Source organism: Bombus fervidus, chromosome 15 (genome assembly GCF_041682495.2).
Source record: "Bombus fervidus isolate BK054 chromosome 15, iyBomFerv1, whole genome shotgun sequence".
NCBI classification, from domain to species: domain Eukaryota; kingdom Metazoa; phylum Arthropoda; class Insecta; order Hymenoptera; family Apidae; genus Bombus; species Bombus fervidus.
Window position 1 is genome coordinate 6,293,434 of NC_091531.1, and position 25,392 is coordinate 6,318,825.

General features: G+C 31.5%; 2 protein-coding genes and 1 long non-coding RNA gene across 7 annotated transcripts in view; all 3 read left to right on the plus strand.

Annotated features, from left to right (window-relative positions):
• The first annotated feature begins 359 nt into the window (after nt 1–359).
• On the plus strand, nt 360–1,811 carry LOC139994813 (uncharacterized). Its single transcript, XR_011801758.1, has 2 exons — nt 360–706; nt 881–1,811. It is a non-coding gene; the product is annotated as an uncharacterized lncRNA (long non-coding RNA).
• Nucleotides 1,812–7,325: 5,514 nt separating this feature from the next.
• LOC139995205 (uncharacterized) lies at nt 7,326–13,015 on the plus strand. Of its 2 annotated transcripts, XM_072018435.1 has the most exons (6): nt 7,326–7,599; nt 9,225–9,290; nt 10,067–10,132; nt 10,567–10,729; nt 11,367–11,718; nt 12,240–13,015. In XM_072018435.1, exons 1-6 carry the CDS (start codon nt 7,476–7,478, stop codon nt 12,417–12,419), a joined length of 951 nt encoding a protein of 316 aa, XP_071874536.1. In that variant the 5' UTR covers nt 7,326–7,475; the 3' UTR covers nt 12,420–13,015. The 2 variants fall into 2 exon arrangements, with proteins under 2 accessions (XP_071874536.1, XP_071874537.1); XM_072018436.1 differs by lacking the exon at nt 9,225–9,290 and having other exon boundaries at nt 7,327–7,599.
• A 785-nt stretch (nt 13,016–13,800) lies between these two features.
• Nucleotides 13,801–25,392, plus strand: part of LOC139995204 (parathyroid hormone/parathyroid hormone-related peptide receptor) — a 30,390-nt gene continuing 18,798 nt past the window's right edge. For 2 of the 4 annotated variants that reach the window (XM_072018428.1, XM_072018429.1), the window contains exons 1-2: nt 13,806–13,942; nt 15,990–16,696. The gene's annotated coding sequence lies outside the window, so the exon portion shown is untranslated. Of the gene's footprint in view, nt 13,943–15,989; nt 16,697–25,392 lie in introns of all 4 variants that reach the window. The other 2 variants (XM_072018431.1, XM_072018430.1) reach the window with 2 other exon arrangements.

The window sequence follows — 25,392 nt, forward strand, 5'->3', positions numbered from 1 at the left end:
AAAAGCAGTATCAAATTAAGGATTGTTTCTTCCAATAACCCCAAACCGATCAAAATAGTAACAAACAATAAATGGTTTTCCATATAAATCTTGGAAATTTATGACTCTATATTTTTTGAAGAATTTTAGAGTTTTCTTTGTTAAAATATTTAGAATATTTAATTATAAAATATTTGTTGTATTTCGTTTCTAATCAATTTTCAGTTTCTAAGTTATGAATTTTAGCTGACAGTAGTTTTAACATTAATACTGTATAATTTCAATAAACACGTTTACAATACGTAGACGTATCGTTGGTTGAAATTATAAATTTTAATTTATTTATCATGTATAGCTTATGAATTTTAATCATTGGTAAGTCTACCACATACAAACGGTTAAATTTCCTGAAAGCGCGTCTTCAGGAACCTAATAAATGAAAGAGCGTGTATGAATGAGAATTAGCAGGCGCGTATGTGACACGCTGCTATGAAAACGGGAATTCCTTGTTTTGTTCATACGGGTAGTATTGCCATGTGGCAGACCTCTGACCCAGATTAACAACCACCTCTCAAAAACTCTCCAGTATAAAAGGTCCGCAGCTTCTGCAATCATCGCCTGTTCATGCTTAAACACAAACTGAAGAGCAACTTGTAAAGTTTATTTAAAAAAGAAAGAAATTTATTCAAGATATCCATCAGAAGATTTTCAGCTTATTTCTACAATGGTAATATACACTCCCAGACGTTTGTTTATTTTTTTTTTTTTTTTATGAAGAAACATAGAATATTGCTAATTAGGAAGAATTATAAAAAGCTTTCCAAAAATAATTTCGGAAATTCTGAAAGATTAAATGAATTTTCCATGTTCAATAACTCTAACAAATTGCAATTATTTCTAGATTTCAACGAGAAGACTCGTCATTATCTTCATTGCAACTCTAGCTATGTTTGCAGCCTTAATAAATGCGAAACCAGCAACGATTCGCCCAGCAGGCGCCATAACAGCGTATCCTATACCACAGCGACCACCATACGCACCAAATCCATGGGTCTATCCAAAACCCACGGTCGAACCAATTCATCAATGAAAATCATGAAGTTGGAAGGTCTAGGTGGAAGAAGAAATATGTAGCAAGGAAAAAATATTTAGTAAGTTCTTGGAATTCCTTTCCATAATTACCAGACTGTGGCTTTTTATAAAAATTCGCATCTTTATAAACGTAATGAAACAAATTTCACACAATCCAAGTAATACTTTGTTTCATCCACTGAATATTATAATATGTATTATATTTTTGATATTCTTTTGCATTCTTTTTATTTTTCCTATAGATGAATAAAAATCAGCATTTTAATGATTATCATATGAATTCAATAGAAGTCAATAGCTAATTGGCTAGAGAGAAATGAAACGTGTTAACGCACTGTAAACTGTAAGTCATTCATGAGTTAACTATGGTCAGGTATAATTTACTAACCAGATCACATGTGTTGTACACGAAGAGCAAATGAAATAAAAGAGAGAGAGAGAGCAACTTCTCGAATACGTGTAATAATATCGGGTGTCCAATTCGTCATTCGTTACTTTGTAAAAGTATTATAGACTATTGAAAATAATCAAACGAAACACGATTTTATTTGCGTTTGGTTATATATAGAAGTATAGATTGTATAATGTATACAGAGTGTTATGTAACTGTAAACAATTTATAATCCAGTAAAATCGAAACAACAAAATGTATAATAAAAATTAATTCACTTTGTTCAAAGAAACAATGTAGAAAATTATAACAAAAAATTATTCCATTTACAAGAAAACAATTATTAATATTTAACGCGTTAATTTTTCTACAATTCCACTTTCCTAATATAATTACATATTCATGTCATTCCAAAAAGTTACTTTCTACTTTTGCACAAAACGCTATCGATAACTAAAACGCATTATCAAATTTCTAGAAAGATCTAAACAATGAAGATACGAATCTTGTCGTAGAAATAAAGACTTACCTTTCGATGAACTCCTCCTTTGTTCTTCATTTCAAACGTACCGAAGGAGTTGTAAAAAGATACTGCTAATGATAGCTTCTATTCTTCGCTGCTTCTTTAGCCATCTTGAAAATAACAAACGTTACATGATTATACAGGGTGTTCAGGAATAAAAACATTCAATATTCAAATATATGGTACATGCGACACACTATACTGAGCAAGAAAACTTTCGTAAAATTTTCGTAAAATTTTCGAGATGGTTCGCGACTTTATAAAATATCAAGGGTATATAGAAATGGAAAGAGGACATGTGGGACACTTTCTATAAATATAGTAGTAAGTAGCTAGTAGTAAGTCAATTATGCTGCTAAGATGAAAAATACTCATATCTCGGGAATGGTTAAATTTTCGTCCTATGTTTGCTAAAGTTCTTTTACTCAGTATGGCGTTTTCTACGTATCATATAAATATTAGATGGATCCTTTGAATATATATTTCCGTCAGTTTTCTGTGTAATAATTTATAAACCAATGACATTAATATATTTAAAAAATACTCGATCGATTTTATTAATTGAAATTTACAAAGAAATTTACAAAGAAATTTACAAAGAAATTTACAAAGAAATATATTCTCTTTATTTCCCATTTCCTTCTTCCTACCTTTTACGTGTATAGAACATTCCAGATTATATTAATAGGGAAACCGTTAATCGTTCAAAACGTTAATCTACTTTTCGTCACATTTTTGTACTAAAAACGCAATAAAAAGGAAAAAGAATTAAAGAATTACCTGTAAAACTGAAAACACGAGAAGAATAACAATTTTCTAGATGAATTTGCACTAATTTACCAGCACTTTTTACATAAATCACGGAATCGTTATAATCACGTACTAGAAATGGCCGATCACTTCGAATTCTCTATTGCACTAAAAAGAATCGCGGAATAATGTTCTCCACCGGAAGTAAAACCACCAACATAAACAACCAATCACAAACAAGCTTTTTAAAAAAGACAATGGGGATTGGTGGATACTACCCAAATCATAATTTTATGTAAGCAACAATGCAATCATAAAATGAAAATTAGAAAAGGAATAAAAGAAATTCCTGGTCTAGAAATCTAGATATGATTGACAGATTATTTTAAGATAGAGAGAAGTAAATATAAAAGGCTCAATTTTGATAAAATACATTGTTTGTATGTACAATTGACTACTGTAGTGCCCCCCCCCCCCCCGTGGGGAGAATAATGTGGCAGCTCGAGGGAGCTTGCCGGTTCCGTTCATTCGAGATTATCGTTACGTTAAATTAAGAATGTTAAGATCGTGCTGTCACATTTTCGTGAATTTTTTAAGAAAATCACGGCTGAAGTACAGTGATCCTGACTGAAATCAGGTAAGTTTATTAAATAAATGATTTTTATAATAAGAGTCGTATAAATTTCGGTATAAATTAGAGATTTTTTAATTTTCGAGATCTTGGCTTTCGATCGGTAAAATGTTCGAGAAGATTTACGACAGTTAGATTTATATCATATTTTCTCATTAATTTTACCGGATCTTTCAAAATTTTAATTTAAAGTGATATAATATTGTATATTTTGGTATTCGTTATGAAATAACTTGAATAATAATTTACGTGGATTTTGTAAGATAATCGCGGTTTAAGTCCAACGATTCTGACTAAAATTATGTGAGTTAATTAAATAAATGATTCTTCATGTAGAATATGTATAAATTTTGAAATAAATTAGTGGATTTTTAATAGGAAAATTGATTTTCGTGACTTTAGCCTTCGAATGGGTAGGTGTACCAAAACTCTCAATATTTAGTAAAAAAACAAGAAATTTAATATGAAATTTTGTATATTACAAGCAAATTTGCATGAACAATGTTCTTTTATAATGTCAGAGTCCCAGAGGAAGTATCGATACAGAAAGTTAATTTTTTCGAATCTCCTATTTGTAAAAGGAACAATCTTTTTCTGGTAAAAGTATTTTCATTCTCAATTTTACATATTATTTTTATCAAAAATTTAATATATTTTGTTTTTCCATTATTTTCAAATTGTAAATTATTAGAATTTTGTTTCATTTTTTTAACGTTTGAAATTTAATATTAAATTTTTTCTGTTACAGGAAAACTTGCGTCGATTATCGATTGCAGCTATATCATCAAAGAGCTTGAAGAGAACGCGCGACAACGATATCGACAAGGTAAGTGGTGTTACCTTTCAATTTCTTGTCTTCTGTATGTGTAGCCTTTGTGAAAATTCAATTGGAAAAATGTGTTATTTTTTATAACTTTTTCCACCGTTAAGTTCATTAAAAATTTAATGCGCGGCAATGATTCGTTTTTACCTTAGTGAGCTTCGTTTGTGTGCATTGATATAGGTTTATGGATATACTTCTAGCTAGTGCAATTTTTTGTAGCGAAGCTTTTTTATTGATATAGTAAAAAATTTAAAAAATTTTTCTTTTCGTTCTTTGCTATTCAATTTCATTAATAATCATTATTAATAAATTTCATTCACGCTCATTTTATATATGGTAGAAAATGATTTCATCTAAAAGAAAGAGCTGTATGTAAGTCTACGTACGAATCGTCAGATTTTCATTCCTATATTATAAAATATAAGCAATTTAATACCAATTCTTGTGTGTTACAGGAAAATTTGTTCGATCATCGTCTTCTACATAGCAAATCAACGGCAGAAGGTAATATGAAAATCAGCGAAAGGTAAGTGGCGACGATATTTTCTTCCCATTGTTTTTAATTTTTTATACTCAAATGCACCCATAAGGCCTCCCTGAATGATTAGAGAAAAATGATTAGTGTATATCATAATGCGTTTATTAACGTTAAAAGTTGTTACTTATTTTTTATTTTTCTTGCTGTTTTCTTTCGTTGAAAATTTTACATTATTTGAAGAAAAACTTGTATAAAAAAAAAAAACGTATGTCTTTAAGTTTAAAATCTCCAGTTCACAGTTTTAAAGAATCTGGGATATATTATTATATATAAAAATAGCTGCTGAAAAGTCTTGAAAAATATTTGTCATTATTAATTTATTATCAGTATATCCACAGTGCAATGTTAAACGAGGGAAGATAGATTTATTAGCCAATAGTTTCTTATTTTCTAGTCGTACAATAAATATCCACCGACACGTATGTAAAGAAACACTTATTCTTTTTTTTTTTTTATAATATACAGCACCAACACAAACATCATGAACATTTATTCTTGCAAAGCGATAAACGATAAAAAGGACTCGTCGGGAACGAACCGATATAATTCGATTACAATTTGTCCCACATGAATAACGTACAACTGCAAGGGAATTCGCGTTATTATGGTAGAACGAATTCTTTGCTAATACGAAAATGCCATTCTATACTATGTCGGAAGGATATATTATGTCTCAATAATAGGCAGCCGTAATTTTGTCAAATACACGTTTTGCAATATTCGTGAAACTATTGGTGGGTGGTAGTTCCAATGAAAATGGATGATAGTTCATGGTAGATGAAAGTGGATATATGATAAAATATTTCATACTGGGTGGCTGGGAAAGTAAATGTATATCGTAATACGTAGATTAACGTTAAAAATTGCTACTTATTTCTTATTTTCCCGCCGTTTTTCTTCGTTGAAAATTCCACGTTATTTACACGCGACACGAAAAGCGTTTTTTCGAATATAGTTCCCGCGTATTATCAAAACGTTCAATCTAATATTTTTATATTAATCAATACAAATAGATTGATATTAACCTAGAACGAAATACGTATTATAATTGTCAAGTATAAATTTTCTCGTCGCGATTTACTAAAAATTAATATAGAACACGACAGTTAATTCGTTTTTAATTTAAGAATATTATTCTCACGTACCAGCGAATACGAATATTTTTATAATTACATGTTTCTCTGAATTCATTTTTTCCAAGTATAAGTTTTCAAATTATACATACAATCGAATTAATAATCTGTATATCATATAATAGTTTGGTTAGATTACATTAATTTTTGTTAGTTTTATGTGCTCTTAGATATGGAAGGAAACAAAGTGCATTATAAGCATTTGATACCTTCCTTTTACTGGAAATGCAAAAATGATATACAAGTAGCAAACAAACTGGCACACAAGCGTTGTAGTTGAAATTATACCTCCTTGAGCACGGCTTACTTATGGGTGATTTCTTCTATGTTTATGTATATGTACTTTTGTATGTTCTTTATATATATATATTTTTTTCTGTGTTTTTAATATGTTTTTGCATGTATTTTTTTTATGCATTTATATATTTTTTATATCTATGTTTTTGTATATGTTATATTGTTATGTTCTCCAACATGTATTTTTACGTCTGTTTTAACATTATGTAAATATATTTTGTCTGTTTCAACATTTATATGTATATATATATATATTTCTGTAATAGAGATACAGTATGGCTTTTTAGTATTCATTACAGAAATATTCTTTTTCTGAATTACTCGCGTTTTATATGCTGCATATGTGCGCATAATTTTGATCATGACGATGATTGTTTATGATCATTCTATCGATTTGAAATTATTTTATCATTTTATAAGAATATTTTATTTTTTTATATGATTACAATATATGTTAATATTTTACTTGTGATATGTATATTTACTTGTGTTTAGATTTATATGTATGTATATTTATATTTATATGTATATTTACTTATTTTTATTATGTATATCTACTTGTTTTCATATATGTCTAGTTTAATTAATTATTTTTATTTATAAACTTGTTATTTTCACATTATTAACTGATGACCATTCAGATTTTTGTTTCAAAATTCATCGTTTTAATTAATTAAATGGTAATGTTCTTGTTTGCTTTTTAAATTAATTTTAGTTTTTAAGTAATTAGATTTTTGTTTCAGTTGTTTTGTTTTAACCGAAGATATCATGAAGGTAACGTGTCTGTTTAATGTTTCTATATTGTTCAACTCAATTGTGAATTAATTTTTCATTTCAATGTATTTATTGTAATTCTAATTTGTTTAAACGTCAGCTTTTCTGTTTGATATAATTGTTGTGCATTGTGAGTGGATGGACCGGCCTGAATTCTCGTCTCTCATGCACAATAATTTAATTTATGACATATAGATTTTCACTGATAATATTAATTCAATTATGCAAGCGAATTGTAGTTTGTAGTATGCTTTACATTGATTGGATCACCATTCGTGGACCATGGAGTAGCGTTCGCTTTCGCTACACGTTCCTGCTCGTGCATTACTCACACATTTCAAATGTTGCGCTCGCAATTATACCAGCTGACTTACTTACGTATTGCCACTCTTTCATGTTGTCAGTCGGCCTTCCTGCTTCTTCGCGAGCGGTTTGAATGGCAGGTCTTACGTGTGTCGCGTGATCGGTCTTTTAAACATTCAATTTATGAAAATTTAATTTTCAGTGTTGTTGCTTCCATTAATAAAGAAAGGTGATTAAGAAGATGCACGTGTCTAAGGAAATTATTATTGCGGTGCTGGCCATTCAAATGGTTTCCTCTGAATCAGAAGGTCTTCCAGGAATTTTGGGAGGAATTGAAAACGTCGCCAACAGTGCTACTGCTTTCCGTAAGTAATTTAAAAAAAAAAATTCTAGTTTTATTTCTTCTATTTATTTCTTTAAACAATTTTCTTTTACACTGATACAGAGTTTCTTTTTTAGTTTGAGCCTCGTTCTTCGTTGCTTCTTTGAAGCAAATCTTGATTAATTCAATGGAATTTGGAGAATGATGGGAGATGATAGAGCGTTTCTTATTTTACTAAACTTGATTCTCAATTTGTAAATCTATTGTTTTTTTTTTTTTTTATCTCCCCTTATTTAAGTAGTTTCGTGTGAAATTGATTCTGAGTTCGATTTTTTAATTTCAATCTCTGTTAGTTGTTTGAAATAAATTCTGAACCATTCTATGCAATTTGAAGAATGATGGAAGATGGTAGAGTACGTTTTGTTTTCCTACATTTGATTTTCAATTTGTAGATCAAGTGATTTCTAACTATGGAAATGGAATAAAGTGTAACAAGACATGAAGCCAATTATGGAAGTTAGCCTCATCCAATTATTTTTAACTCGTTCATAGAAGAAAATACTTTCTCTTAGATATTATACTGTAATCTGATTTAAAAACTCATCTCCAGTTTTATTAGATTTGAAAGTTCTGTCTTACACATAGAAATCTGTATCTTAATTTACACAAATTATAATGTATATTATCTTTTTTGTTTCATGTTCGTCATTTGTACGATATATACAAGCATTAGCATATTTTGCAAGTAAAATATGCATCGTTTTTGCTCTGTTATTAATCTTTAAAGAAATATGTTATTCTGAGGAGAAATCAAGGTTTTGTCATAAAGACATTTTAGAAACAAAAAATTAATATTTCGCAGATAAGATCGGTGAGATAATAAGATGATTCAGAAACAAGTAGTATTCATACGTTTTTTGTAGTTTGAGCGTCATTTTATAATCATTATCAACTAGATCTGTATATCCTTTTTATTGTATAACTACAGCAATTGTCTCATTATGCCAGTGATTGTACGCTGTACAAACTCAATTACTGCGAATCTAAAAAATCACACGTACATTCCAATGTTCGTGACTGTATCGCGTCCAAGCAATCGTTTCCTCGTTTTTCCGCTCCTTCGTTTCATTTTACTGCATCATTCGTCATGTTCACATCGTCAATACGTTTTCATTTAATAATAGTTACTTAGCATTATGTAGAATTTTTTCGTCGAGCTTTTAAATATCTGCAAGTTTTCTTTAATTAAGTTGTTTGCATTAATTTCATTATTTTGAATAATTACTTTGTTTGGAGAAATGTATTATCTCTAGAAATTTTTTAGATTTTTAAAAATAATCTGTATTTGCAAAAGAATATCTTTAAAATTAAATTTATCAGTTGCTATTATATATAAATACTTCATCTTACTGTATTACTACTGTATTTTAATTTTCCGAGTTCAGTTACTCAATCTTCATCATTCGCTACTGCATACATCAGTTTTCATTTGGAAGCCATTATCGTGGTTAATAACTCGGTTTGACCCTTGTTCAAATGTCACAAGTACACTCGTGAAAATGAGAAGCACCTACGCTGAATTTACGACCAATCGACCGTTTGTTGATCGTTCGTCAGGGAAAGGAGTTGTGTTTCATTGGAAACTTTGCGTTTACTCGTTTGTTGCAGTGTCAGGACTTTTGCAACGACAGAAAGAATTGATACACCGCGTTACGGACACGGCCTCTAATTACAGTATGTGACACTTTCATCCCAACAGTTCTCTCAGTCATAGTTTCCAAATTATATTCCATCAGCTATATTTCCATTTCATTATTAATATTTATTTCGAAACAATTAAATATTAATATTTTCATCAGAAAATTTGTATTCACGTTAAATTAATGTTTACTCGAAATTCAGTTACAGTTGAGTTCAATATTGATTGGATTTGTAATAGCCTACAATTAGTCCAAGGATATTATCATGAAAATGGAATGAAGCTTGGAAAGTTGCCTCTATAAGAAAGCTAGTATTGCACCATGACTGCAACAGCATTTTTAATGGACAAGCCTAATGCGAGTTTCAGTTGCTAACAACATCGTTCAATTGCGATAACAACCGGTTGCGAAAATCTCAAGAGCTTCTTCTGAAATATATCCTTGCTTTGGCTAACATCAATTTTCTGATAATTTGGTAGTACCACTGCTTGGGCAATACTTGATAGAAAATACTGCATCAGCCAGCAACCATAATTGCAATTCCAAAGCACGTTGACAACCTTCAGACCTATTTTTCCTGTAAAGCCAATGAAATCAACTTTTTACCGTAGAATTTGACCTTCCTAATTCGATATGGGTATTCATTACCAATTGCTATTTTTCACAAGAATACTTTCTGCGTCACCATCAATCTCCATCCTCCGCTAAATCGCTTTATTATGACTATCAGTGCTATTGTAAGTGTAATTATTAAAAAAAAAAAAAAAATAAAAAGTAAAAAGTAAACGATGCTCTTTTTTATTGTTTTAGTTAACACCGCGGTGGAGACACCGAGGAATCTTCTCATCAACGCGACTAAATTCACCACTGGTTACAGTAGGTATTCTAAACTATAAGCTGATGAGAGTATTGCACGACTTGTAAAAACTTTTCACGAATACATTACATTGAAAATCTGTTTGAAACTTTGTCAATGCAATGAATAGGTTGCGGTTTTCTATGCATTTATGGGAAATTTGAAAATGTAAAACCGTACAGAAGGCACATAGTATGGAAAAATATATAAAATTTTCAAAGTATAGTGCTTTCTATAAATAGGTAAGAGAATTTTCTATCTATATGTATGAAAATATGAATTTGCATAAAAAACCGCAGTCTAGTAATCATGATAATCAAATTTCATTTACAACGCTAATGAAATTTTCACATGATTTTGTACAACACACATAGTGTATTCACGAAAAGTTTGAATGCTTTCGTGAGCCAGTGTATGTAATTACTGCAATCGACACTAATTGAGCAAAGGACAGTTGACAGCGCAGCCTCGAAGGGTCTGGAGTTGAAAATTCGAAGGTTCATAAACAAACTTCGTGCCAGAATGCCCTATGGGATACCAGAACTTGGAATACCACCTTTAGAACCGTATCGTCTTGATGAACTGGACATACATGTAGACAATTCGGACATAGGGAAGTAAGTTAGAGGATTGATTAAGTCTTTGGTCACGTTGAAGGTCCTGAAGAATTCCTAAGCCATCATCTATGCTTTAATCCGATGTACTTTGAATATCAAATGATTTTCTGTCACATTTCCGGTATTGAAAGAAGTCGAGAGAACTTCCCGGAAGTTGTTGGTATGTTCGCTAATGAACGACTTCGTGGCTCTGTCAGACTTCTAAAGTTTGTGAGAACCTGAGATTATATGGCGGATAAGTTTAGGAATTCTCCATATAGAGAAAGTTGAGACTAGGAAGTCACGTTTGCTGCAGAGTTTCATGCAAATGTGTGAAAAAGCAGCCGAACTTGACTTACGCGAGTCTTACGTACACAAATACCGTGTATTCAAACTATTTCAAGCTTCTAAGTGCTCAAAAAATTTAATTTTTATGTTGTTGGAATACCAAGTCCAATTTCTCGGCCATCAGACTGAAATAAATAAATACATACATAGATATTGAACATATTTGTTTACGTCTGCTTATTGTTAGGAATATCTTCAAAGCAAGATAAAAAGGAACATCCTGCATGAGAGGAAGAATAACCTTTTATATAATACCTATTCTCACGCTATCTGTTCAAATTAGTGGCTAACATTGTATTGAATTTTTCAGTATATCCATCGTTTTGGAGGATATCGTGCTATACAACTTGTCGACCTTCGTGGTCAACAAAGCGAAACTATCCTTGATCGGACCAACGTTTGCAGCGAATATTTCTATTCCGGAAATATACGCGGAGGGCCTTTACAATATATCCGGAGTACTGGGGAACACAGTTGATTTGAAAGGTGCTGGGTCTTTCAAAGCGAATGTATATGATTTCCAACTGTATGTGAACAGCTTATTGGGATTCCACAAAGGAGTGTACTTGAAGACCTTTGACATGGACTTTTCATTGAGATCCATCGATATCAGTTTGGGAAATTTCATGGATGATGATGAATTGTCCGACGTCATGAACAAGGTGGGATCACTTTATCAAATTACCAATAGTTAGTGGTTGGTTCGTAATTTAGGAGCTTTAGCGGATTGAATTAGAAATAGACTCGAATTTGAGTATATGGCTTATGCAACATCTATCGAGCAAAAAGAAGAAAAGGATTAAGGTATAAATAATTTGTAAACGACTTTGCTAATTTTATATTTCAATAATTCACAATAATTTTTATTATTATTATATTCACCGTGTGAAGAAGACGATCAAGCAAAAAAGTAATTTTAGATCTCTGATAGATTGAATTAATTGGAAAACAGTACATTTTAGTACTTATCTTCTGTACCATGGTTCGAAGAAATCTTATCAATTTTTATTTACTTCGATATATCTTACGAATTTTTATTGTTGTAATATTTGTTTTGTTGAAGAAGTTGTTAAAGCAGAAAATTCAAGATGATATAGTTATTCATTTAATTTCAATGTTCGAATGTAACAAATTGGTAGGGCAGAAGAACCGTGAAATTGAATTTGCATGCATTTATCCGTAGGTCTTTAAGGAGTTAACACCAAAGGTCATAGAAGTTATCAAGCCGGACATACTTCCGGGTATCGAGAGTTATGTAGGTAGCAAAATTAACGAGACCGTCCATCAAATTACCCTGAAGGACATAATTAGTGTGCTGGGCAATAACGAAATCCGAGAATTTACGCATATTATTCCGGTATAAATATATTTCTAATGAATTCTATCATTTGTAAAAAGTTTAAAAAATAATACCAACGATATTTAACTATATATATATATGTAAATGTAGATATTTAATAGAAGCAAAATAATTTTAAGATTTTAAGAATTTATAGAATTCAATTTAGTATGTTTTTAATTTAAAGTCAAAGATAGTCATTTGTTTCATTCTTCTTGAAAGATCTTACAAAATTTGTCAATAGTTACATTTTGAAAAATTATACTTCAATAAAATAGTCGTTGGGAGTATTTATTAAATTATGACTATCATAAAGTAGGTTCTTTAAAAAGGTGATCTTAGATATGAAAATTTTGTTCTATAAAAATAGAATTTCTTAAGGCAGCACAAACATTGATGTTTCTTTAAGTATGCTTTTTTGAAGTAAATCTTGTCTGTATTTCTTACAATTTTGGAGATGTTTAGTGATAAGTAGAGTGTGGTTCTTTAATCTTGTAGTTTGTTATAGAAACTTGTGTAAGTTTTTTAGTAGTGCTGTTATAACATTGTTCTGAATGTTCCAACATGTTCTTAAAAATGTACTTTACTATATGGGAAATATACAAGTTCTTATTACGTATGTACAGAGTAGTATCTGTTTTCGCCTCTTTTCTTGTATTCTAGCCACTTTCACCAATCCTTCAAATATTCCGTACACTTTCTGTATATTACACGCCACATCTTATCGAACGTTTAATGTTTTTATCATTCACAAACTGTTAAAGTAAAAAAGTAGATAAGTATTTATAATGTCGTGTTGCGAAGGAAACATGAAGATAAACTAGGTATTAAAGAATGTTTTAAAGAAATTCCAAGCTCTTTATCAACAATAATACAAATGTACAACGCGACACTAGTTTTCCACTCAGATTCAATGAACTTGCGCCGAGGGACAAAATTGGTACACTTCATGCTTAATTCATTGATTCACGTGCCAGCCGAGAGTGGCATTCTTAATTTCTCGGCATAGAGTGTGAAAGTGTCTGGTCCTTGAGTCAAATCTCGTTTACTTATCTGCTCGTATCATTTATTAACTATCAAAGTCATTGATTCTGTCATAACTAATTATTGATTGTTATGACGATAATAATGTAATACAGTAATTTGGACTCTTTTGGTACTTCTAATATAGTAGTGTATATGTATTATCTTCTAGTAGCTTAGAATACATTGTTCATATATATACATTGTATATAGTATGTACATATTATATGTATCGTAAATAATAAAAATTAACGTAATTTAAAATAATATAAGTAATATTGTTATTCAGTTTATGTTGATAAAAGTAACGAGTTATTAAGAAAAATGTATTTTGAAGCATGTCGATCGTCAATTATACTCAAGTTAACACAACTAACTAATTTTTCTACATATTATTCATTAATCTTTCAAATACCATAACTAATTAGGCAATTTTTAACAGGAAGATCATGAAACATCAGCATCAAGAATCAAGATGGAAGATAGAAGAACTGCGCAGTTACAAGTAATTCGATGATAATCAAGTAAATGGCTAGTCATTCATAATCGATGCTAATGATAACTTGCCCTGTTAAGATTAACGATAGGCCAATAACCAGATTTGCTTATCGGCTTATTAAAAAGTTATCGGCTCGTTGGTATAATTTTCCCGGATTAATTAACGTGTGATACCTTCTTGAAGAAAGGAGAACATTCTGAAGGTACTTGAAACTTCAAACGAAGAAATTTTTATTATGACTTTTCTTTCCTTTTTCCTATCTTCCCATTTATATCTCGTTGTATGATAAGAAAATTTTCACGATAATTGTTAATTGCTTCTTGATCCACGCCGATAACAGCAGACGCTTCTACGCTTGATAATTTATGGATTATTATGAACGTTGATTGTACAGCGATTACTGAAATGTGACGGTTTAGAATATTGATAGTCATGCTGAAAGAGATTGATGAGCCAGAATTGCTTTTGTCAATTTGAGGGGCGTTTTTCTATGCCTCCTATGATAGGAATAAAAATCAAGCGACGCATGTAACATGTTATGTAGTCGAGCGCTGTTTGATATTCCCTTTATCGCTTTGCTCTGAAACAAAGGCAACTTTGTTTGTTTCTTCATTGCAAAATGGGAATAAACATATAAACATAGTGACTTGATTAAATAGTCCACTTTGTAACTTACTAGAGAAATAGCAGAATATTCTTCTGAGAAAATTTCAGAATTGTAAACCGAAGAAAAATCAATACTTCTTACTTCAATAATTTTATAATTTATATAACAATTTTTCTGTTTCGTAATTACAATATTTATTACTTTAATCAAAGTCCTGGCAGATCTCATTACATTCCCTTTATTCATTAGAACAATGTTTTCAATCAAAGAAGATTGTTCGACATCTGTTACTTTAGATTTTACAAATTTATTAATTAGAATACTTTCAGAGATTGAATTATTCGTGTTTCTAGAAACATTTCAATAGAGAGGAAAATTTCTATTGTCTCGTCGCTTTTTATTTAGATGAATTTTAGTAAGTCAATTTCACTTCTTCTCTTGCCTGATTTTACTGTAAATACAAAATATTGGATTGGTTCTTGAACATCCCCAACTATAAAAGCGGTCCAAGCTTTAGCTAACAATAGATTGCGATCGAGTCGCAACGAGTCCATTATCATCGTTATCGACGCTATTCTACAATATCGTTATCGTCGATCACCAAATACTTGCACGTGCTCCACCTCTTTTATATTTCGAGTGGCCCGTTTCGTAGATAATTCTTTGTGACCCCTTTTCAACCCTTCTATCTCGATGATCGATATCGATTAACTCCAAAATTTAGGATTCTTATTTATACATCTGTTTCCTTCATTTTTATCAATTATATCATCTTCTAGTTAGAAATTGATGTTTCCTATTTGCAATTACAAGTAGAAATTCTCCCAAGGAAGCAAGGTATGAAATGTATATTGTAAACTATCTGATACATTGTATTTTTTGTCATGAATGGCTCCTGAAGAGTAATCTGTTCTTCCACTGCAATCACTTTGTTAGTTCTCTAATAGGGTGAAACATTTCATATGTGCCTCCAAATGAATAAGACTGCAGACATTCACTTGATTGCTATTGTTTCGGATACATATATATATATCAATTATAAAAATTTATTTCACATAATTAGAATTGAATCGGTCAATTAGTTCATAGACAAAACGTACAACGAATAACTTATTTAACCAAGTAAATTCATGATTGATAGTTAAACAAAGTTTCACCGTGAAGTTTGATGGACGTCCAGAAGGGTTCTTTGTTGAGTAATAGATGACCTAAACTAGAATTGAAACTCGAAAATCCTCTTTCAAAACCGACCTATGTTACTCTTTAATTTGTGGTAACAATCTAGTTTCTAAAATTTGAGAACTACTTTTTCCTTGTAGCTCGCGGTAACGTCCAGTGAAATATTAAATTTACTTGTTCATTTGGTTTTTGATTAACGATAATTCTTTTCTATTTTTCGCCTGCTGTGAAATTATTGACTTTGTATTTCAACTTAAATTTCATTATATTTCAATTTCTTTTCCAGGCTCAAAAACTCCGCCCGAAGCATCCCTTCAGTTTCACCATCAATTCAGTTTGCAGGAAATAGTATTTCTCTGTCAGGACAGCAGTGCGCTCTTCTATTTTTCACCTCGTGACCGGAGTCAACGAAAAGCAACAGTTGGCGGAGCTTCGGAGCGACGAGGAAATAACTATGCCCGAGTATTGTTGTGACAAGAACGTGTAGCTCGCGTGGAAAGAGAGAGAGAGAAAGGGAGAGAGAGAGAGAGAGAGAGCAAATCGAAAATCGCACATGCGTAAGATTGGACGATATAGAGCACCAGAAGAAGACAGTCGCGCTTAAACGGCGCCCAGCGTCAGACGTGTTAGTGCGTCGTCAGAGACAGTCGATCATCCAATTTATCCAAGGAACAGTTACCTCTTCACCAAAAGAATCTTAAAACGAAGATCCAGTTAGAGCGGAAAAGAAATTATTGTCATTTATGGGCGGATAAATCTTTGGTTGGGGTTACTAATGATGGGAATCAGGGATGGTGCTTTGAACTTTCTTCGTGAAGATTTCCACCACTTTTGCATTTTGTGACATAGGAGAACGCTTTTGAGGATCATCGAAGTATTTCTTCAGAACTTCTATGTGGAATGAAACGACGATTCTGATAAATTTTGGATCCATCGAAGGAGTGTTAACGCGTCTTTTGCCAGCTTCTTTTGCATTCCGCCGAGCAGCTTTCGGTGAGTGACAATATCTAAAATTTGTATAACGCCTTCTGTAGAACGAGTACAACTTTTTAATATTGAATAGAAATACAGAGACGTGCAAAATATTTTTATCAAATCATTATGTAATAATAGTTATTGGTTGAACACTTGTCAAAATTTTAGAATAACGCGTGTAGAATATTTAATATCTTTGTAAAAGAAAGTCAGGGACTGTGGCAGTTTTTCAGCACCGCCGCTGCAATATTTATTTGCACAAAGTTTCTCAGAAATAAAGTGCATCCCGAAAGAGTTCAGAGCAAGAAGAATATTTAAAAAACTCCTGATAACTTTCTATTCGATACTCTCCAAATTGTGCTACTACGGTTTTAAAACATTTAATATAAAAATTATTTGTAAATTATTTGTAGGGTTTTAATGCCTGAGGTATGAGATCAGTTCGTTATTAAACTTCAAAGTTCAAATAAATTTCTAAGGTGGCTGGTTAGATGAAAATATGTACCAAGAAATATTCATGGCAATTGTGTTTCCTTGAAGTTCTGACTTCCTTCGTATTTTATGTTCTTAAAAAAAAAAAAAGAAAAAAAAAAAGAAAAAATGTGAAAGAGAAGAAACAGAAGAAAAAAGTACGAAATCTGGCGAGTGAACACATAAGCGGCATTTATTAAGGTCGTCGGTGGAAATTCGCGGAGCTCGAGACGAGTTTAATGTTCACGAATCCATGCTGCTAGATAAATACTATCATAAACGACGGCTCTTTGGATCGCCTGTTGGGCAGTTGATGCTTTTATAAATAAACTCCAGAATCCGTTTCTGGTGTTTCTAATCGTCCCGGGAAAACATTAGTAAAGTGAGTTTTAATTAACTAGACGCCAGGTGTTAATACCATATTGCTCCACTTGGTCGTTCGATCTGATAGCAATCTGTGTACTTGAAACAGATTTTTGACTCAAGGAAGAGCGTTGTTGATAAACGTATCTACCAGTTCTTATTACTGTTATTTTTCTTGAAATCTGATGAAATTTAAAGTCGAAGAAAAAGTAGGAAAATGTTTGATGCGCCTAGTTTCTTTAAATCAAATAAATTTCTGGCAAAGGCCATTAATTATTCTTTGATTTTAGAGGAGCGAGATTTTGTAGTAAACAACAGTGCTGTTGATAAACGTTCCCCGGAATGTTTACTGTTTCCCTTTTAATCTGATAAGATAGAAGAGCGAAGGAAAAATTAGAAAATGTTTTCTTCATCTAGTTACGTTCAGTAAAATTAAGTGGTTTCTGTTCATCGATGTGTAGATTTACTGATAAAGAACTAATGAGAAAAAGAGAAGATAGAGAGAGAGGAAGAGGAATTATCGTTTAAATTATCAGTTCCCTATACATAATAGTAACGAAGGAAGGAAGGTATTTTGATAATATTTTTCATTTATATTCGTTTTCTATCTCCAATTCTATTTTCTATCAAGTGATAATTAGCTCTGACTTAAATTGTTTTCCACGTCACGTTCGAAAATTTGATTTTGTGATAGAATATTCCTAGATGTTCTATAAAGTTTAATAAAGCAAATTTAATTTAATTAACAGAAGATAATACTTCTAGCGAAACACTGAAACAAGCGACTAATAGTTTCACGCTGTTATAATTAAGTAATTAATTAGTCAGGGTGTTTGGTCTAATCCTCCAGGCGTAAATATTTCAACTATTTCGAACATTTTCATAATAAATCCAACATTTACGTATTAAAAATGTGTCACATAGGGAATTTAATTAAAGTTACCCTTGAGAGAAAGAGTAGCGAGCTGTGCGATGTCTGTAATGCAGCACATCGAGCTTTATAAATGAGCTTTCTTGAAGATTATTACAGAGGAAAGAATAAGGAGTAACGAACACTTTTAAGATACAGCTCTCTCTCTCATTTTGTTTTCTCACTTCTGTACATTAAGATCTTAGGACTTTTTGTGATACCTACAGCATTATGTCAGTAATTTGCAGAATCCTTCGATACTGTCTTAAAAGGTTTATCCCTTACTTAAAATAATTTCTAATATTTTTCACTTGTATTTTTTATGGAGATTTCACAATTTTTCTCACAATAGAGATTAAAAATTTTTTGTTAATCTCTATTTTGTATCTCAATTGTATTTTCAGACCAGAAATCATAGAATTTGTAAAATTCTCCATTTGTATTCTCTATAAAATGAAGATATATAAAATATATAATGTGGGAATTTTGAAATTTCTCCCTTATATTTCTTAAATACTCATTATGGAATTTGTAAAAAGTTTGTTAATTAGTATCTTTTAAATATCCACCATGGGAAATTTTAATATCTTTATCTGCATTTTCTGCATACATCCATAAAATGTATCCTGAATACATCCGTAGAAATTGTAAATTTTGATTAATTTAAAAAAGATTATACAGTTTTCCGGTAGTGGGTACTTAAAATACTAATTAACAAATTTTATATAAATTTGGAAATAAGTGCTTGAAAGTACAAAGGAGAAGTTTTAGTATTTCCACGCTGCATAATAATTGTACTCGGAAAATTCTCTACGCTGAGACTTTTTAAATGATATTTTTCTACATTCATTTTTCTTTAATTGTAGACATTCATGTGCGGATTATTACGTTTATACATATAAACCATGGCTTGTGTCAGAAGAAAAATATTTTTTTTACAACAGTTCTGTTACGTTCTTTTGGTGTTGTGTCTGCATATGGAGCAGAAACGTTTATCATGGATTTTCTGTTGTATCATGGTTGGCTGTTGAAATATATGACTGGAAGCAGATAATTTGGTATATGGAAGTTTATTAGCTTTGATGGTTGATTAGGAGGCATGTGCGCTGAATTTCTAGCTTATTCTCAAGCCTGGTAGTAGAACGACCTAATGTATAGTCAGACACATTATCATGATTAAAGGTAGTTCGAATAGCGTGGACATACTATATTGTTTCTGCATATGCTTGATTCGTCGAATCAGAAAATCCATTGACAAATTTAATTACTTAATTTTTCTAATTCGATTGCCTTAACTTAAAATTACTGTAACCATTCAGCTTTGCTATTTAACATTTTAACTTCAAGACTTTGGAACTGAAAATTCAACGACTGACGTGGTTTGGCTTTAGATGTAATTTTTCTAACATGGATAGATCCCTATAGATATAATTTTATTTTATGGATAATTATAGCTGCATTTATGAAATATCGAAATACTTTAATTTCAAGTGTATTTCCCACATTTTTAAAAGCTAGTTTGATCTTCCAACATTGTTAAATTTTTGTATAGGAAAAACTTGCTAATTCGTTGTTTTTGCACTCTGGTTATTAAAAACACTATACAATCAAGGATGAAATGTTAATGACTTTTGTTATTACAACTCTCGGGCATATTACACCTATGTTATGCAAGGATAATGTTTCAGGATATTTTTATGGAAATTTGGAGTAACAGAGACTGCGTGAGGAACTCTGACCATTCTCGGCATTTTCTTGGATGAACATTATCATTCCATGCGGCTGCAGAATGACGCGTTGCTGAAAAGAAATAATTATCAAAGATGTGAAATTAATTGTAAACGTCATATACCTGTGTTAATTGAATATTGCTGCTCATCATCGATTTTGAAATAAGCGTCTCTGCGTTTTAACACGATTGACAACATGTTTCTCAGTTGTTCCTTTTGAGATTGAATTTTGTTTCTTTCGTTTCTCCCTTTTAATTCTGAAACGTTAGTTCATGAGTTACATTATTATCGATATTATTGAGATTATTTCAACTTTCCCCAATACTCAGTTCAGTGTAAAGTTATCTAATTCAGAATTTGTATCTCTTTCTTCCCAAAACTATTTGATCTGTTTAATCAATCTTTGCAATAGATTGTTTATCGTTTATATATAAATATATTTCTTCTTTTTTTATATTCACAGTTTTTAATTAAAGTCTTATTATCTCAATTTTCCCAAAGTTCAGTGTGTTGCTTAATTACACCGGGTCCAGTGGCTCAGAAAAGCCAGAGTGGCAGCATATTCTTCCCTCTGTTGCAGTAGTATAGTGGTAATTCTACAGGAATTTTGGTAGAAATAGTTGGGCCATTGTGAAAGATCAAAGCGTGTTTGAAGTTTGAAAAAACTCAGGTTGAAAGCGTTTTTAAATGAAATTGGCATTTTGAATGAATTGACAAAGAGAAATGTGAATTAATTGACTAACGAAATTGTGAATTAGTTGTTTATACCGTTACCAGTTACTTAACATTGTTTACTTAAAACTTTCTTTACATCGCCACTAAGTTTCACAGTTTTAACTTCTTTAATTCGATAATCGTTGCTTTCCATAATCTGCAAATTTAAAAACTTGTAAAATTAAATACCTCTAAACGAGTTCCTCGAAAAAAGTGATTAAATTCTTATCACAGAGTTACTGTAAAAGTTTCAAGAAGTTATTTGACAGCTTGTCAATTTCTCCGTTAGAATGAACTTCTTGTCATGACCTTTCGAAGAAATTGAAGCGAGCTTTTTGGAATTTGCGACGTTCGTAGTATCACGAAGCTCGTAGCATCACGAAGCTCGTAGCATCACGAAGCTCGTAGCATCACGAAGCTCGTAGCATCACGAAGCTCGTAGCATCACGAAGCTCGTAGCATCACGAAGCTCGTAGCATCACGAAGCTCGTAGCATCACGAAGCTTCCACGTAGCGTCGCACAATGTGTTCGGCATTCGGCACGTGACTCATCGTATTAAGACAGAAACACGCCTTTGTTGGCCCTTCAGGGCATTAATTACAGAGATGACACATTGCGGAGTAAACCAATTAATAGCGTGACATCGGCCCCACTTTACTTTCAACCTATTGCCTTCTGCGTATATAAGACCTTCTATATATGTGTGTGTATGGTTTCCATGAGACGATCCTCTATCCCCTATCGATCTCTTGAAATGGTCTTTGGTGTCATCAGGTCGTTCAAAGATATTCCTTAGGTCTGTGAAGTTGACATTCCAAAGCGCAGATTTCTTTTTGCAAGAATCAAACGGTATTCGTTTGTCCACGATTTGGCACATTTCACATTTGCCTAATCAAAACGTTTATTTGTCCATACTTCAACTAAAGGTTACTACCAAATTAAGAAATTTGTTGTCAGTACCACCATGAAGATATTTCATTGATTTGTAAATGGGATATAATTCATGGGGGTGCTGGTAACAAATTTTTTAATTTCTTGATATACTTTTTCTGAAGGGGTGGACAAATGAAAATTTTGATTGGACAAATGTAGACAAATCGTTGACAAACAAATACTGTTTACTTTTTATAAAAATCCTCACTGAGGATTTGCTCAATCTCACAGACTCGTCGCCCTTTGTAGTTTACTTGCTCGTTTCCGACTTCTTCTTTTAACTTCTAATGTAGATCATTTTGTGCAGTGTCTGTGTTGGACAAAATTGTAATTTAAGTCAGGGGCCATTCAAATGAGAGTTGAGTTTGATTGAGATTTCAGATTATTTGGTTTATCGACTGCATCTTTTTTCTTTAAGAAATTTTCATAATTTTATTTCATCAATTTTATTCTTGTTCTGATTTTGAAATTGCAATATAGCTCTACAATACAATTTTTTTAATTTTATTAAAAAATTTTATTAGCACGAGTCACATCTGTACTTACTGAAAATTGGAGCAATGCTTGCTGATCAGCAAGTACATGGTAGTTCCTTATCAACTAAGTAAATACCTCTGAAATTTTTGTTATTGGTTGACAATTGTTGATTTGTCTGAGAACATTATTGCAACATGACACACAGTGTCCACTTCAAAGTGTTACTAAAATTATAATTATTTGTAAATCATCTTCAATATTTTTCGTGCTCCATTGGCTGACAGATGTTGATTTCTCCTTGAATTTTATTAAAACGTGGCACAATGCCCATCTATGTTCAAACAAGATCTTCTTTACGACATTAGGAACTATTTCCAGATCTTTGTTATTCCATACCCCACTTGCTCCATATAGAATTTCTTGAAAAAATTTCTTTATTCCAATTAATAAGTTAACAAAGATACAATAAAGTTGTAGAAAATCAAGTCAACTGATTAAGAAAAATCTATTATGTATGTAAAAAGTAAAATATGTAAAAATAAGTATGTGTCTACGATATTGAATTTAGAAAAACTTAATTTTTACAATTTCCTAATGCGATATACCATACATACCTCTTCAATGAACGTCGATATTTCTAGAATAATAATTATGAAAATTTTATTATGCCGTCAGTGTCAAGGATAGCTTTTCTGCAATTATTATTGTACTTTGGTGTATAGTCGTTAAGAGAGTTGCAGCTACGACCGTACGTGATTCTGTATCCTCCTAATTACTGTTATTTACGATCACTATTACAGTAATCACGTTATCTGATCGTTTGTTTCTACAACGGTCCTGCGTGTATCGAGAATTAATCTCTCAAAGAGATTAATGTTGCAGACAAGGTGGTTCGTTATCCGTGGCTAATAATGTGGTTGTCAATTCAAAGGAATCGGTAGTTTAACCTCGATGCATCCTTATACCTCTAACTAATTTGCATATTTTGTTAAAGTTCCACTAGAGCATTATAAAACCTGCACATATATCATTTTCCTCTCCCTTTTTATTGTGTGAGTCCAGTATTTATTATTTCTCGCATAATATTAATACAATCTTATTAATATTATAGATATTATATAACATATAATAACAATGCATTTACATATTTCTTCCTGGAATATCCTTTTAGTCAAATGTTCCCCTAACTATGACTTGTGTTGCTAAAGAGCCTGGAATAAAATTTTAACAATTACTGGTTTCTGTTGTCCAAGTAGAATGAGAAGTGGGTATGTGTAAGATACTGAAGAAATTGAAGACCTAGTTTCCCTTGAGAAACGATAGTTATAATATGTTGAATATTATGGAATCAAAAGATTGTATCAGTTTTAATTGCTATAATTTTAATAGATTCCAGAGATACGAAAATAGGAGGAGGTATAAGCTGAAAGGCATCCTAAGGCGAAAGGCAAAGATTATGAGTAATACTAATAATAATAGTAACTATAATTCTATTATTATAATTGAAAATTTACTACTGGAATTGTAACTTTATTAGTAGAATTCTATTGTCTTTTAATTACCACAATACTATTGTCTCATCGTCGTTCAAAGGCGGTAGGTATTTTTGCACCATAGTGTCTTACAGTTTTGCAATATAAAACGAGAGATGATAGTTGCTAGAGTCCAAGGAACTACGTGGACCATTTTCAGTCCGGCGAAAATTACTGATATTTACGTAGCTCTGTTCCCAGCTTCTCTGCTCGATAGTACGTTTAATTGCAGCTAGATTAAAGTTCAGTGACCTTGCTGAGTCTGGAAATAAACGTGGGCTAGCAAAGTAACATGCGAAAAGCGGGGTTGTTTCGAACAAGTGCTGCGTAACAAGCTTCAGCTATGAGTGATGAGTTCTACCACTAACGAGCCAGGAAGCCGCTCCTGTATACTTTCATTTTTCGTTTATTATCTAGTTTTCTTTTTTTTTTTTTTTATAAAAGAAATAGGAATACCTTGTATATAAAACCACATTTCATTTCTCTCACTTGAGAAATTATTCTGTTACAAGATCTGCTAAAGTATTATTGAGAAATTGAATTATTAAACAGATTGTAAAACAAAGCCACAATTCTTTAAGATATTTGTATCGTAGACTTTCTTGCAGTTGTTTTAAAATATTTATGACACGTTATTTAATATATTATCACACGATTCAATTATTTAGTTATTATACATGATTCAATTTTTAAAGATGCAAATACTCATTAATATCTTTTTCTTAGAGAAAAGATGCGGCTAATCTAGCGCAGTGCATATTTACAATATAATCATCCGGCTCAATTCACTATAACTGAAATAGAAATGCAAAAGCAGGCGTTAAAACGGAGAAACTCAAAGAAGAGAAGAACATTCCATCATACCAAAGAAATTGGAAAGCTACTTGCAGTTGAAGATTATAACACTTATCAAAGATGCAGTTGACTTTGATCACATGGTTGCATGCTGTTCAACCCAAAAGGGAAAAGAAAGAGATGGTCAATTGACTGATAATATATATATATATATCTAGAAAAAGTGAAAACATATGATGTAATTGCAAAAAATGTAACAAGCTACAATTGGCGAGAAGAAAAATATTGCAATCAATTTGCGGAGATAAAAACAGAGAAATAGTATAGGGTGGTGGGTGGTAGCAACTATCGAAATGATCTGAAACGAACAGACCGTAGAAGTCATATAAAAAGGGATGCTCTTTCCTATGTTTGTGAAACTCAAGTACGAAACTTTCTTTTCCCTTGTTTCTCCCTTTTTCCAGTTTTTGCGCAGAAAATCTTTCTTCCCCTGCTTGTTTCATTAGTAAACTACAAGGATGAAAATGTATAACTTCCTTGAGTTATTACTTCTTTATAAATCTTTCAACTTTTGTGCAAGTTTAATGTACGTCTGGCTTGCAGAATAGCAAATCTTCATTTGGAAAAATGACTTTAGTAATTAATATTGTCTAATTTGTTAGATGCGAGAATTTATAATTTAAATGAAATGCTGTGTATCTACGAGATATAGTTTTTAATGTTACGAAAAAATTAATATTGATATTGACTTACTTTCAAATTTGGGAACATTATTACAAAATTGGTTC

What these genes read in the sequence shown, in the direction of transcription:
- LOC139995205 (XM_072018435.1), top strand. Translation starts at nt 7,476, where the DNA reads ATGCACGTGTCTAAGGAAATTATTATTGCGGTGCTGGCCATTCAAATG. An exon ending in GGACACGGCCTCTAATTACA is followed by an intron (nt 9,291 to 10,066) that starts GTATGTGACACT and finishes TTATTGTTTTAG; the next exon opens with TTAACACCGCGGTGGAGACA. An exon ending in TAAATTCACCACTGGTTACA is followed by an intron (nt 10,133 to 10,566) that starts GTAGGTATTCTA and finishes AGCAAAGGACAG; the next exon opens with TTGACAGCGCAGCCTCGAAG.